Genomic DNA, 15,255 nt, shown 5'->3' on the forward strand with positions numbered 1-15,255 from the left:
TGGTAGGAAAGGGGTGATTAGGGGAGACTGCTGGAAGAAAGAGGAGACTGAGGGAGAAAGGGAGACTGACGGACAGCCGGGAGGAAGAGGGTAGACTGAGCGAGAGACTGGGGAAGGGCATCAGAACACTGTTTGTGTTTGAAGTGCACTCAACCCAGTTGCCAGGGGAGACCAGATGCTGCAATCTATTGGAGTGCAGGTGGGCTTTCATTACCCCTGAAAGAGAAAGAGTTAAATCCCATGAAGTAGTGTTCTACTGGGGTCAGGAAACCAGGGTGCCCTCACAGACGCAATTAAATTGTCTCAGTCTCAAGAACTTTAGTCGCAAGAGTGCCAGGTTCAGGAATTGAAGTGTTTTTGTTGTGGGACTCCTCACTCTCTCACCTCATCCCACCCTCTCTCCCTACCCTCTCCTCACTCTCTCACCTCATCCCACCCTCTCTCCCTACCCTCTCCTCACCCTCTCACCTTATCCCACCCTCTCTCCCTACCCTCTCCTCAATCTCTCACCTCATCCCACCCTCTCTCCCTACCCTCTCCTCACGCTCTCACCTCATCCCACCCTCTCTCCCTACCCTCTCCTCACCCTCTCACCTTATCCCACCCTCTCTCCCTACCCTCTCCTCAATCTCTCACCTCATCCCACCCTCTCTCCCTACCCTCTCCTCACTCTCTCACCTTATCCCACCCTCTCTCCCTACCCTCTCCTCACCCTCTCACCTTATCCCACCCTCTCTCCCTACCCTCTCCTCAATCTCTCACCTCATCCCACCCTCTCTCCCTACCCTCTCCTCACGCTCTCACCTCATCCCACCCTCTCTCCCTACCCTCTCCTCACTCTCTCACCTCATCCCACCCTCTCTCCCTACCCTCTCCTCACTCTCGCACCTCATCCCACCCTCTCTCCCTACCCTCTCCTCACCCTCTCACCTCATCCCACCCTCTCTCCCTACCCTCTCCTCACTCTCTCACCTCATCCCACCCTCTCTCCCTACCCTCTCCTCACTCTCTCACCTCATCCCACCCTCTCTCCCTACCCTCTTCTCACTCTCTCACCTCATCCCACCCTCTCTCCCTACCCTCTCCTCACTTTCTCACCTCATCCCACCCTCTCTGCCTACCCTCTTCTCACTCTCACCTTGTCCCATCCCCTCTCCCTACCCTCTTCTTCTCTCTATGTGCTTCCAGGAGCCCCGGTATAAGGATGGCAGTGAGGTCTTTGACAGTGGAGTGGATGGCCTGACAGCTGACACCAGCTCCCCCTCCCAAGTATCCAGCCTGTGGTACCCTGGCGGTGTGGGGGCCTCCCGGGCCCAGTCGGCAGGTGCTCTCCACCACAGCAATGATGCCCTTCGTCAGAACATCTATGAGAACTTCATGCGTGAGCTGGAGACAGGGACTGGACATGGCAGTAGTGGAGGAGGGGGAGCTGGTGAAAGGAGAGACCCATCTACGGGGACAGAAGAGGGAGAGAGCAGCAGTGAGTCTGCAGGGGGCTCTCTGGAGCAGCTGGACTTGCTGTTTGAGAAGGAGCAGGGGGTGGTACGCAGGGCCGGCTGGCTGTCCTTCAAACCCCTCCTCACCCTGCATAAGGACAGGAAGCTGGAGATGGTCACACGCAGGAAGTGGAAACAGTACTGGGTCACCCTGAAAGGCGAGTACTGTAGGGGTGGGTGAGCAGAGGGAAACAGGGTTTGGCACATTGCCGTCTAAGGTCCAGTCGGTCAGAATTGAATTGGACCTTGAATAGCTGACTGAAATGGAGTGGAGCTTGATGCTCTCTAGGTTGGGTCACATTGAAAGGTGAGTTAAAGGTGTGAGGAGAGGAGAGGGTATTCCAATTTACAGGTCCAGTTGATATGACCACTGTATCATGGAATACATCAACTGAAATGTAATTTATGCTGGGGGACAGAGTGGAAGGACAAGTTTAAGTAAAACTCTCTCTTAAAGAGAGTACAGACATACCACTTAATTTAGGACAGCAGCTTCATGTGGTTTCCTTTACATAGCCTGTGCATTACATTTACCATAAACTGATTCTTCACTATCCTAAAAGCTTACAGGGAATTATTCTGGTGTATTTACCTGCTAAATGAGTAAACCTCAGACCAGGTGCTAAATGGGTAAACCTTAGACCAGGTGCTAAATGGGTAAACCTCAGACCAGGTGCTAAATGGGTAAACCTCAGACCAGGTGCTAAATGGGTAAACCTCAGACCAGGTGCTAAATGGGTAAACCTCAGACCAGGTGCTAAATGGGTAAACCTCAGACCAGGTGCTAAATGGGTAAACCTCAGGCCAGGTGCTAAATGGGTAAACCTCAGGCCAGGTGCTAAATGGGTAAACCTCAGGCCAGGTGCTAAATGGGTAAACCTCAGGCCAGGTGCTAAATGGGTAAATCTCAGGCCAGGTAAACCTCAGGCCAGGTGCTAAATGGGTAAACCTCAGGCCAGGTGCTAAATGGGTAAACCTCAGACCAGGTGCTAAATGGGTAAACCTCAGGCCAGGTGCTAAATGGGTAAACCTCAGGCCAGGTGCTAAATGGGTAAACCTCAGGCCAGGTGCTAAATGGGTAAACCTCAGGCCAGGTGCTAAATGGGTAAACCTCAGGCCAGGTGCTAAATGGGTAAACCTCAGGCCAGGTGCTAAATGGGTAAACCTCAGGCCAGGTGCTAAATGGGTAAACCTCAGGCCAGGTGCTAAATGGGTAAACCTCAGGCCAGGTGCTAAATGGGTAAACCTCAGGCCAGGTGCTAAATGGGTAAACCTCAGGCCAGGTGCTAAATGGGTAAACCTCAGGCCAGGTGCTAAATGGGTAAACCTCAGGCCAGGTGCTAAATGGGTAAACCTCAGGCCAGGTGCTAAATGGGTAAACCTCAGACCATGTGATAAATGGGTAAACCTCAGACCAGGTGCTAAATGGGTAAACCTCAGGCCAGGTGCTAAATGGGTAAACCTCAGGCCAGGTGCTAAATGGGTAAACCTCAGGCCAGGTGCTAAATGGGTAAACCTCAGGCCAGGTGCTAAATGGGTAAACCTCAGGCCAGGTGCTAAATGGGTAAACCTCAGGCCAGGTGCTAAATGGGTAAATCTCAGGCCAGGTGCTAAATGGGTAAACCTCAGGCCAGGTGCTAAATGGGTATGTGCACCCTCAGCCTTCCTTCCACTCTAGTGTAAAATGACTCAAGATCAGCAGAGACAAATAAATGACCGTTTGAAGTCATTCTTCTGAGGTGTGGTCTTCCTCCCTCTAACAACCATCCTCTTCCTCTCCCTGCAGGTTGTACCTTGTTGTTCTATGGGAAGGGTTCTCCAGAGCAGGAGCTGTCTCCGCGCTACGCCCTGTTCGCAGAGGACAGTATCGTCCAGGCCGTTCCTGAGCACCCCAAGAAGGAGAACGTCTTCTGTCTCAGCAACAACTACGGCGATGTCTACCTCTTCCAGGTGATGTGTGCCGACTTACCTCACTCTCCAAACTGAACAAAGTACTGTCGATGCCAACAGTAGTTACCCCAATTGACGGAGATGCCGGAGAAGCTGTAGATGCTTGTAGATGCTAAACTGTCTGTTCTGGGGAAAAAATCCATGTATTTTGTATGCATATAGTACGTCGCCATGTGCTCACAGAGGTCACACTAGGTCATACTACAACTGTTTGAACTGCATTGCTCAGTCCAGCTGGTCACTCCTCCACAGTTACTGCCTGCGTGGCGTTAGCTCTGCGTTAGCTCCCTGAGCACGTCGTGGTGTTGACGGTCGGATTTCCCCCATCGCTCTGCTCGGCTCCCTGTCAAGCTAAGTGTTCCAGCTAATTCAACACACAATTAAGGAGCAGAAGCTGTCACTTACTGGGGAATGTTTTGTGTACCCTGAAAGGAACGTGTGTCCTGTGCTGCTGTGGCAGCTAACCTGGTTTGATAGCCTCTTCCTGCTTGGCCAGTCAAGCGGAACGTGTTCTGGTGACGTGTCCACAGTGGTTTTTGTCTGCTGCTAGATTACACTGACTGTGTCATTTTGTGATTTAACATGGGTAACTGGGATTCCAGCACTGTCCTGGGAACACTTCACATTTCCCTGGGAAAAAAATAAAAGGACAAGACCCGGCAAATGAACATTTCCCCCAATGTCAGAAAGAATGCAAATCCACAACATGCTCAGCATCAGATTAGCAAAAACATGTACATTATCCAAACAGGTTGTTTCATGGAAGCCTTTAGTGTATTTACTTCACACCAAGTCGCCATAAATTGACAGCACACGCATAATAGACACCGCCAGACTGCACATGCAACCAGAATGCAGTAAATGAACCCTTCAGGAAACCTCTACTGTATAGACTATAAAAGTACGTGTGCCTCTTTGAGCTGACATTGTGACCCTTCAGACAGTCCCACATTTGATAGGTCTTTGCACAATCCACTACATAGGCATCTCTGTCAAGACCATGACGTCTGTTAACAAGTCAGAGGCATCAGGGGAAATTCTATTGTCTCCTGTCATAGAGTCTAAGTCTAGGCTATATTCCTATCCAGTCCCAATCCCACTGAAGCCCCAAATCCTGACTCCTGTCTCGCATGAAAATTCCTACCGTTATTTTTTTAATCCATAGGTTGTATTATCAAAGCCTGTCTCTTGCCTATTCAAAATACCGCGATAACGTTTCTCACACTTCTCTGCACTGTCTCGTACTTCCTGCCCGTATGAGAGTGTCGGTAGAGAATGTGCGATCTACCAACCGTATTATGGGAGTAGAAATGGGTCTTTTTAAAACAAGAGTTGTTCCTCATTAAGATACCTTGATTTTTTAAACTATGTCCACTCTTCATCTCCCCGTTATTCATGAGCTGATCTGCTGTATGTATAATCGTCATCTATATTTTGCCATATTGACGGAGGTTATCTAGCAGGCTTCCATTTTGGGTACTGTCTGCTGAAGGGTCACAATGTCAGCTCAAAGAGGCACACCTCCTTTTATAGTCTATACAGTAGAGGTTTCCTGAAGGGTTCATTTACTGCATTCTGGTTGCATGTGCAGTCTGGCGGTGTCTATTATGCGTTGGCCATTTCACTTTTATTTTCTGACTGCCGTTACAACGTGTGTATGCTTTGACACCGCTGTACTCGGGAGGCGCTCTGTGTCAAGAGAACCTTCTGCCGAATTGTTTTTCTTAAAAATAAAAGAAGAACCTTTTATTTAACTCTGCAAGTCAGTTAAGAACAAATTCTATTTACAATGACGGCCTACCCCGGCCAAACCCGGACGGCGCTGGGCCAATTGTACTGCAGTGATGCCTCTTGCACTGAGATGCAGTGTCTTAGAAATGCGCTGAATTAATTGAGGAAACATGTGTCAACGCTCAGAATTTCTGAATGGTCTGTTTCATACTTAACAACAAGGTCATTGACGAACAAAGATAATTACTCTGTAATGACTAAATATCAGTTTAATTTGCTCTGAAACCTTTACATAGCGGCGCAGCCAAGTCGACAAGATGGCGCCGCGCCCCTCTTATTCCGAGAGCTCTGACATCTTGGTTTTAAAAGCTGTACATGTGCACTTCCGATTTTTGCTGCATTTCCCGTGACTCTCGGGAGAAATATGAATATATCTATATGAATTGCTCCCGGTATTGAAATTTGGTAGATTTTCAGGAAAGTATGAATCCCTAGTGTGAGGCGAACAAACACGCTATTCAGCATATTCAGGCTGTATAATAGTGGACGGAGATGTTTTACAAGTGGAGTTACACACATACGCACTCGCACACACTTGTTGTGTAGTTTTAGGCTGTATAATCGAGTAGTTCAAGTTAATGATTCTAGCTCGTAAATGATTATATGGAGAAGATTTCAACTCCAGCTGGAAGGTTTCTGTTTGTGTTCATATTTTGAAGAGCATCTGACTCCCTGACCTTATTTTCTCTGTTGGATACAGAGATTCTTGAGGCCTTGACTTGCCCCCCCGGTAGTTTTCTTCCCCTCTCACGTTTCTGAGATTTTTCTGAGTGTATTGCATGAAATCCCAGTTGTGGTGTTCGGGGTAAAGCTAGTAAAATGGTGAAGTGGACTAAACATTTCTCTGGAGTCTTAAGAGGTCAGGAAACCACTGACGGTTTAAACTGGAGCACTGTAGAACCCTGTGTTCTCTCTCTCATTGTGTCCTGCACGAGTCACTCCTCCCTCAGCTTTCTAGCAGATTTCATACCATGTCCTCTGGTCATTTTTGTATAGGTTAACTGTATTGACTGAAGTTACGTATTATCCCATAGATTGGGGAAATGTGATATTGTGGTGAAATGCCGTGAGGAGTATAGGAACACAATATGCGTTATGGCTGTCAATCATCCGGATTTAGAGCCCCAACCCTTAACATGTCGTTCATGACGTCACTATCATCGCTGCGTCCTGCAGTGCTCATACCACCGCATAACCGTTGAGAACAGATTATTTTACCGTAATAGTCTAGTTTGTACATTTTATGGTCTAATCTCATACCTCCCATCATCTAATGTCCCACCCTCACCTCTGTGTGTTCAGGCCAGCAACCAGACAGACATGGAGAACTGGGTGACAGCCATCCACTCTGCCAGTGCCTCTCTGTTCGCTAAGCGCCATGGGAAGGAGGACACGCTGCGTCTGCTGAGGAGCCAGATCAGAGGCCTGCTGCAGAAGGTAGACATGGACGGCAAGATGAAGAAGATGGCTGAGCTGCAGCTGTCCATCGTCAGTGACCCTAAGAACAGGAAGGCCATCGAGAACCAGGTGAGGAGGATGATGAGGATCGCCGGTTGTTATAGCGATTGTGTTGTGGTGTCACAGGGAAGTATTGGTTAGTGTCCCTGAAAGAAACATGTTTTCGTTGTTGTTTTAATGTCCTGTCCTGTTCTGTTAAGGTTGTTTTGTTGGGAGTCTAGCAGCCCTAAAAAATATGTGACGTGAATCACACCATGCGACTAAAATCCCATGTCTTCTTTCTGGAAGCGGTAGTAGTGGCCTATATGTAGCTAGTGGCCGTCAAAACACATACTCAGGGGAGAGAAGAGGCAGGCTGCTTCTTCCCATTGCATCATATTGGGAATCCAGATGTTGTGTACAATGGGCTCTCAACATGCGTTATCCCCTGTAAACAGCCTGTCTGAGGAGAGAAACCAGAACCAATCACTGATTCTCCCCACAGCTAAAACTGTCTTGTACATGTAACGGCGATGGCTAAAGATTAGCTCATCAACTCCCCACCTACTTAAGAGTATATATCAGATTCATAGGGAATCTACTTCCACAGCAAGACATGAGAGCTCAACATCTGAAAACGCGAAAAAGATGAATGGCACATGGGAATGACATGGAGGGCAGTGTCTGTCTTCCCAACTGACTTAGTGTCTGTTCCACGTTAGCTATCACGGCACCTCGGGACAGAGAGACAGAGCACTCTGGAGCCAATGATAGGGTCAGAGGGGAAAGGGCGGGGTTAGGCCCCGAGACGGGCGCCCACGGCTGATGATGAGGGGAGGTTAGAGGGCAGGGGGTGCAACAAGGGGCACTTTGATGTTTACCCTCCCCCTTCTCAAAATCAGTGCCAGCGGGGGGAGAAAAGATGTTGGAGAGGAACATCAAAGGAGGCTGTATCTCTAAGGGAAGGCCCATTCCTGCCTTTTTTAATGGGCCTGATATGGGACTAAATGGAGACTAGGTAGGATTTCTCTAAAGCCAGATGGGTGCAGCATGCCTTCACTGTGATGATAGCGTCTCTCTGCCTTAGTCCAGGTTTTGCCAGCTGCACAGAGACACACATACATACCTCTCTCTGATTCTCAATCCGATAATGGCCATGCTTCTTTGATACGATGACGGATTAACATTGCCTGGCAGAATCAATCAGACATTTGAGTGTGGCGCTTCCATTTGTGACGATGCAGTGTCCAATATTAAACAGTATCAACTATCAAACCCTAATCCGCCTGTCTCCCCATTTGTATCCTCTCCTGTCCCCCAGAATACACCATTATGGCTTTAGAGAAGCCATGGGGATACAGGGTTATCTCAGCAGATTTACCAAGCATGACGGTTAGGACAGCCCTGCCCAGACTCTGACCCTTGGATGACACTATATTAATGACACATGCCCATACACGAGATATCTGTACACCAGGATCACATTGGCTCCTGAAGGGCATGATGTTGATCATGTCATTGGGCTAACGTGTGTTAGCGCTGTCTGAACACACAGCATTGTGCAGCAGGCTCATTGTTGGTCTTTGCAGTCCTGTTGTTGTGATGGTGGAATGTTCTAGGCTCAGACAGCTCCCCTCCCCAAGTCATTCCCAACCATGAAGAATGCCATCAATGTGAATCAGCCTTCACGGGAGGACTCCATACTGTTCTGTATTGTAAATGAACTCTCTTCAGACCAGCACTATTAAAGTCAATTATATAGAGAGTCGTTTAACTCCACGGTTTTCTCGTTAAAGTGAACCTCCGAAGCTAACAAAAGAAGCACCCTCTCATACTTAGTGTTAAAGGGCATGTGTTCATTCTCTGTGCGTGTGCTTGTTGGTGAGTGTGCTGTGTGTATTTAGGGGGAGGGTTATATGGTGGTCTGGTGCTTGGCATCTCCCTTCCATGACTTTTATTGCAGAGAATAAGAGAGACTGCATTAAACACACACACACACCACATACACGCTCCACAACCCCCCCTCACTATCATCAACCTTAATACCCTGCCCTCACCCAGCGGCAACTTGTGCCACCCCCACCCTTACCACCACATCTGTAAGCAATCCCAGTTTGATGGAATGCACCCTAAACTATCTCCCCCTCCCTATCTCCTCTCTCTGCCTGTCCCTCCCTCTTCTCACCTCTCCAACGGTTCCTCCCTCCCTGCCTCTTCTCACCTCCCCACCTCTTCAACTGTCCCTCCCTCCTCTTCTCACCTCCCCACCTCTCCAACTGTCCCTCCCTACTCTTCTCACCTCCCCACCTCTCCAACTGTCCCTCCCTCCTCTTCTTACCTCCCCACCTCTCCAACTGTCCCTCCCTCCTCTTCTTACCTCCCCACCTCTCCAACTGTCCCTCCCTCCTCTTCTTACCTCCCCACCTCTCCAACTGTCCCTCCCTCCTCTTCTTACCTCCCCACCTCTCCAACTGTCCCTCCCTCCTCTTCTTACCTCCCCACCTCTCCAACTGTCCCTCCCTCCTCTTCTTACCTCCCCACCTCTCCAACTGTCCCTCCCTCCTCTTCTTACCTCCCCACCTCTTCAACTGTCCCTCCCTCCTCTTCTTACCTCCCCACCTCTCCAACTGTCCCTCCCTCCTCTTCTTACCTCCCCACCTCTCCAACTGTCCCTCCCTCCTCTTCTTACCTCCCCACCTCTTCAACTGTCCCTCCCTCCTCTTCTTACCTCCCCACCTCTCCAACTGTCCCTCCCTCCTCTTCTTACCTCCCCACCTCTCCAACTGTCCCTCCCTCCTCTTCTTACCTCCCCACCTCTCCAACTGTCCCTCCCTCCTCTTCTTACCTCCCCACCTCTCCAACTGTCCCTCCCTCCTCTTCTACTTCTCCCCACCTCTCCAACTGTCCCTCCCTCCTCTTCTTACCTCCCCACCTCTCCAACTGTCCCTCCCTCCCCTCTTCTTACCTCCCCACCTCTCCAACTGTCCCTCCCTCCTCTTCTTACCTACCCACCTCTTCAACTGTCCCTCCCTCCTCTTCTTACCTCCCCACCTCTCCAACTGTCCCTCCCTCCTCTTCTTACCTCCCCCCACCTCTTCAACTGTCCCTCCCTCCTCTTCTTACCTCCCCTTCCCCACCTCTTCAACTGTCCCTCCCTCCTCTTCTCACCTCCCCACCTCTTCAACTGTCCCTCCCTCCTCTTCTTACCTCCCCACCTCTCCAACTGTCCCTCCCTCCTCTTCTTCACCTCCCCACCTCTCCAACTGTCCCCCTCCCTCCTCCCTTCTTCACCTCCCCCACCTCTCCAACTGTCCCTCCCTCCTCTTCTTCCCCACCTCCCCACCTCTTCCAACTCCCCACCTCTTCCTCCCTCCCCTGTTCTCACCTCCCCACCTCCAACTGTCCCTCCCCCTCTTCTCTTCTCACCTCTTCAACTGTCCCTCCCTCATCACCCCACCCTCTTCTCACCTCCCCACCTATTCAACTGTCCCTCCCTCCCTCATCACCCCTCCCTCTTCTCACCTCCCCACCTCTTCAACTGTCCCTCCCTCCTCTTCTCACCTCCCCACCTCTTCAACTGTCCCTCCCTCCCTGTTCTCACCTCCCCACCTCTTCAACTGTCCCTCCCTCCCTCATCACCCCTCCCTCTTCTTACCTCCCTACCTCTTCAACTGTCCCTCCCTCCTCTTCTCACCCCCCCACCTCTTCAACTGTCCCTCCCTCCCTCCTCTTCTCACCTCCCCACCTCTTCAACTGTCCCTTCCTCCTCTTCTCATCTCCCCACCTCTTCAACTGTCCCTCCCTCCTCTTCTTACCTCCCCACCTCTTCAACTGTCCCTCCCTCCCTGTTCTCACCTCCCCACCTCTTCAACTGTCCCTCCCTCCCTGTTCTCATCTCCCCACCTCTTCAACTGTCCCTTCCTCCCTGTTATCACCTCCCCACCTCTTCAACTGTCCCTCCCTCCTCTTCTTACCTCCCCACCTCTTCAACTGTCCCTCCCTCCTCTTCTTACCTCCCCACCTCTTCAACTGTCCCTCCCTCCTCTTCTCATCTCCCCACCTCTTCAACTGTCCCTCCCTCCTCTTCTTACCTCCCCACCTCTTCAACTGTCCCTCCCTCCTCTTCTCACCTCCCCACCTCTTCAACTGTCCCTCCCTCCTCTTCTCATCTCCCCACCTCTTCAACTGTCCCTCCCTCCCTCATCCCCCCTCCCTCTTCTCACCTCCCCACCTCTTCAACTGTCCCTCCCTCCTCTTCTCACCTCCCCACCTCTTCAACTGTCCCTCCCTCCCTCATCATCCCTCCCTCTTCTCACCTCCCCACCTCTTCAACTGTCCCTCCCTCCCTCCTCTTCTCACCTCCCCACATCTTCAACTGTCCCTCCCTCCCTCCTCTTCTCACCTCCCCACCTCTTCAACTGTCCCTCCCTCCTCTTCTCACCTCCCCACATCTTCAACTGTCCCTCCCTCCCTCCTGTTCTCATCTCCCCACCTCTTCAACTGTCTCTGCCTCATCACCCCTCCTTCTTCTCACCTCCCCACCTCTTCAACTGTCCCTCCCTCCCTGTTCTCACCTCCCCACCTCTTCAACTGTCCCTTCCTCCCTGTTATCACCTCCCCACCTCTTCAACTGTCCCTTCCTCCCTGTTATCACCTCCCCACCTCTTCAACTGTCCCTCCCTCCCTGATCTCATCTCCCCACCTCTTCAACTGTCCCTCCCTCCTCTTCTCATCTCCCCACCTCTTCAACTGTCTCTGCCTCATCACCCCTCCTTCTTCTCACCTCCCCACCTCTTCAACTGTCCCTCCCTCCCTGTTCTCACCTCCCCACCTCTTCAACTGTCCCTCCCTCTCTGTTCTCATCTCCCCACCTCTTCAACTGTCCCTTCCTCCCTGTTATCACCTCCCCACCTCTTCAACTGTCCCTCCCTCCCTGATCTCATCTCCCCATCTCTCCAACTGTCCCTCCCTCCCTGTTCTCACCTCCCCACCTCTTCAACTGTCTCTGCCTTATCACCCCTCCTTCTTCTCTGTTCTCTCCCCACCTCTTCAACTGTCCCTCCCTCCCTGTTCTCACCTCCCCACCTCTCCAACTGTCCCTCCCTCCCTGTTCTCATCTCCCCACCTCTTCAACTGTCCCTCCCTCCCTGTTCTCATCTCCCCACCTCTTCAACTGTCCCTCCCTCCCTGTTCTCACCTCCCCACCTCTCCAACTGTCCCTCCCTCCCTGTTCTCATCTCCCCACCTCTCCAACTGTCCCTCCCTCCCTGTTCTCATCTCCCCACCTCTTCAACTGTCCCTCCCTCCCTGTTCTCATCTCCCCACCTCTCCAACTGTCCCTCCCTCCCTGTTCTCATCTCCCCACCTCTTCAACTGTCCCTCCCTCCCTGTTCTCATCTCCCCACCTCTTCAACTGTCCCTCCCTCCCTGTTCTCATCTCCCCACCTCTCCAACTGTCCCTCCCTCCCTGTTCTCATCTCCCCACCTCTCCAACTGTCCCTCCCTCCCTGTTATCACCTCCCCACCTCTTCAACTGTCCCTCCCTCCCTGATCTCATCTCCCCATCTCTCCAACTGTCCCTCCCTCCCTGTTCTCACCTCCCCACCTCTTCAACTGTCTCTGCCTTATCACCCCTCCTTCTTCTCACCTCCCCACCTCTTCAACTGTCCCTCCCTCCCTGTTCTCACCTCCCCACCTCTCCAACTGTCCCTCCCTCCCTGTTCTCATCTCCCCACCTCTTCAACTGTCCCTCCCTCCCTGTTCTCATCTCCCCACCTCTTCAACTGTCCCTCCCTCCCTGTTCTCATCTCCCCACCTCTCCAACTGTCCCTCCCTCCCTGTTCTCATCTCCCCACCTCTTCAACTGTCCCTCCCTCCCTGTTCTCATCTCCCCACCTCTTCAACTGTCCCTCCCTCCCTGTTCTCATCTCCCCACCTCTCCAACTGTCCCTCCCTCCCTGTTCTCATCTCCCCACCTCTCCAACTGTCCCTCCCTCCCTGTTCTCATCTCCCCACCTCTTCAACTGTCCCTCCCTCCCTGTTCTCATCTCCCCACCTCTTCAACTGTCCCTCCCTCCCTGTTCTCATCTCCCCACCTCTTCAACTGTCCCTCCCTCCCTGTTCTCATCTCCCCACCTCTTCAACTGTCCCTCCCTCCCTGTTCTCATCTCCCCACCTCTTCAACTGTCCCTCCCTCCCTGTTCTCATCTCCCCACCTCTTCAACTGTCCCTCCCTCCCTGTTCTCATCTCCCCACCTCTCCAACTGTCCCTCCCTCCCTGTTCTCATCTCCCCACCTCTTCAACTGTCCCTCCCTCCCTGTTCTCATCTCCCCACCTCTTCAACTGTCCCTCCCTCCCTGTTCTCATCTCCCCACCTCTCCAACTGTCCCTTATCACCACTCCTCCTTCCCGCTCTCCCGACAGATCCAGCAGTGGGAGCAGAACCTGGAGAAGTTTAACATGGACCTGTTCAGGATGCGCTGTTACCTGGCCAGCCTGCAGGGGGGCGAGCTGCCCAACCCCAAGAGCCTGTTAGCTGCAGCCAGCCGGCCCTCCAAAACCGCCCTGGGACGCCTGGGTATCTTCTCTGTGTCCTCCTTCCACGCACTGGTGAGGCCCTTCATATGGCAAGGTTGAGGGGTAGGGCTGTCTCTCCAAATGATATAGAAAGTACTCTAGTTGACCAGAGTTTGTCGTTTAGAAGTCTGGTCTGGCGCGAAAGGTTTTCTACAGTAGCTAAAGATGTTCAGTTAAGGTGTAAACTCTCAAATTGCTGTAGGAGACTGAAGTTGAAGCAGGTTGATTGCTGTCTAGCTGCTGCGTTTGATCCTCGTGCTGACGGTGTGTTATGTCGTCAGATCTGTTCCAGGGATGAGGCCACACTGAGGCGGCGCTCCATGTCCCTGAGCCAGAGATCACGTAACAAGAGAGGCCTCTTCTCCTCCCTCAAAGGCCTCGACAACTTCACCAAGAAGGGCCGCGACAAGAGGCCGTCTACAGAACAGGTACAGTACCTGAACACACACACTGAACACACACACTGGCCCAGTCGATAACACTCCTGCGAGGAAATCAAATCATGACTTTCTCACAATTCTTGGAGAAATTTCAAATGTGGCCCCGGGGTGCTTTCCCCCCCCCATCAATAAGATTTTGTTTATTAAACTCATATTTTTCTCTGAGTATTAAGTGCATAATCCACTCTTATGTAAACAGAGAGCATTTCAACCACAGGTACAGGGGGATTTAAGTCTCTCAGGTTAGTAATTACACTTCCACACAGGTTCATTATTTATTGATGTAGATTTCAGTCCACCCCCCTCTACCCTGAAGGTACTGCCCAGGAGAGTCAGTACGGTAGGTGGTCTATTTTAAGACCAGGAAAAGACCTGGTTCCCATGATCAAGCCTATTAGGAAAATCCATGTATTTTAGATAATGGTGTGGTTCCTAGACCGAAGTAGGTGAATATTTTGAGGACACCACTATGATCTTTCCCTTGGTGTAATTCTTCTGTGAGCGAGGCTTCACTTTGTCGATTCATAAATGTTTCTCCTGCCGTGTCGTGGCTGTCACTGGAGCTGACTGACTGGTGTATCTGTGATTGTAGGGACCATAAAGCACCCATCTAAACTGTAGACACTGCTAACTTCCTGCCCCTGATTCTCCTTAGTCCTCTTCATAAGAGGCCATGTGTCGTTAATTCCAACAGCAGGGTCTTCCCTGCTCCTCCCAGTACGCTCCTCACCCCTCCCCCTCTGCGGGGGGCTACAGTATATGTGTGTGTGTGGTTTTATATGATGTTGTTTAAGGTGTGTTTGGAAGCTCTAGCAGGTTAGCTAATGAGACCCAGTTTGGTTTCACAGCGCAGAAGGCTGAGGTGGCACACGGCTAGTTGAAGCAGTGATGTAACATGAATTATTAAAAGCCATATGTGGTAAGCTGCAGCCTGCTGTACCGGGGCCTGCAGCGACAAACAGATGGTTTGTGTAAGTCCACTAAATATTAAAACAGCTCCGCGCTTTTTCACAGGTTTCCCTCCTAAGCGTAGCTCTCCAGTTGGGATACTTTTCTGCTCCACTATGATGTTGATTCCCGTTAAGAGTGACTGCTTCAAAGGGGTTGTAGAAGGATGACCCCAGGTACATTTGCTGTCTTGTGTGGGCAGGACTGGGGGTAGTGTGGACAGGGCTGGGGGTAGTGTGGACAGGGCTGGGGGTAGTGTGGGCAGGGCTAGGGGTAGTGTGGGCAGGGCTGGGGGTAGTGTGGACAGGGCTGGGGGTAGTGTGGGCAGGGCTGGGGGTAGTGTGGACAGGGCTGGGGGTAGTGTGGACAGGGCTGGGGGTAGTGTGGACAGGGCTGGGGGTAGTGTGGACAGGGCTGGGGATAGTGTGGACAGGGCTGGGGGTAGTGTGGACAGGGCTGGGGGTAGTGTGGGCAGGGCTGGGGGTAGTGTGGACAGGGCTGGGGGTAGTGTGGTCAGGGCTGGGGGTAGTGTGGGCAGGGCTGGGGGGTAGGGTGTGGACAGGGCTGGGGGTAGTGTGGACAGGGCTGGGGGTAGTGTGGACAGGGCTGGGGGTAG

General features: G+C 51.8%; 1 protein-coding gene across 3 annotated transcripts in view; it reads left to right on the forward strand.

Annotated features, from left to right (window-relative positions):
• The window catches only part of LOC118368434 (rho guanine nucleotide exchange factor TIAM2), a 132,055-nt gene that overhangs the window by 57,526 nt on the left and 59,274 nt on the right, over positions 1–15,255 (forward strand). For all 3 annotated transcript variants that reach the window (XM_052496929.1, XM_035752516.2, XM_035752515.2), the window contains exons 4-8: positions 1,189–1,654; positions 3,283–3,446; positions 6,540–6,764; positions 13,099–13,284; positions 13,533–13,679. In XM_052496929.1, the coding sequence (XP_052352889.1) occupies positions 1,189–1,654; positions 3,283–3,446; positions 6,540–6,764; positions 13,099–13,284; positions 13,533–13,679 (1,188 nt within the window). The remainder of the gene's footprint in view (positions 1–1,188; positions 1,655–3,282; positions 3,447–6,539; positions 6,765–13,098; positions 13,285–13,532; positions 13,680–15,255) is intronic.

Source organism: Oncorhynchus keta, chromosome 35 (assembly GCF_023373465.1).
Source record: "Oncorhynchus keta strain PuntledgeMale-10-30-2019 chromosome 35, Oket_V2, whole genome shotgun sequence".
NCBI lineage: Eukaryota > Metazoa > Chordata > Actinopteri > Salmoniformes > Salmonidae > Oncorhynchus > Oncorhynchus keta.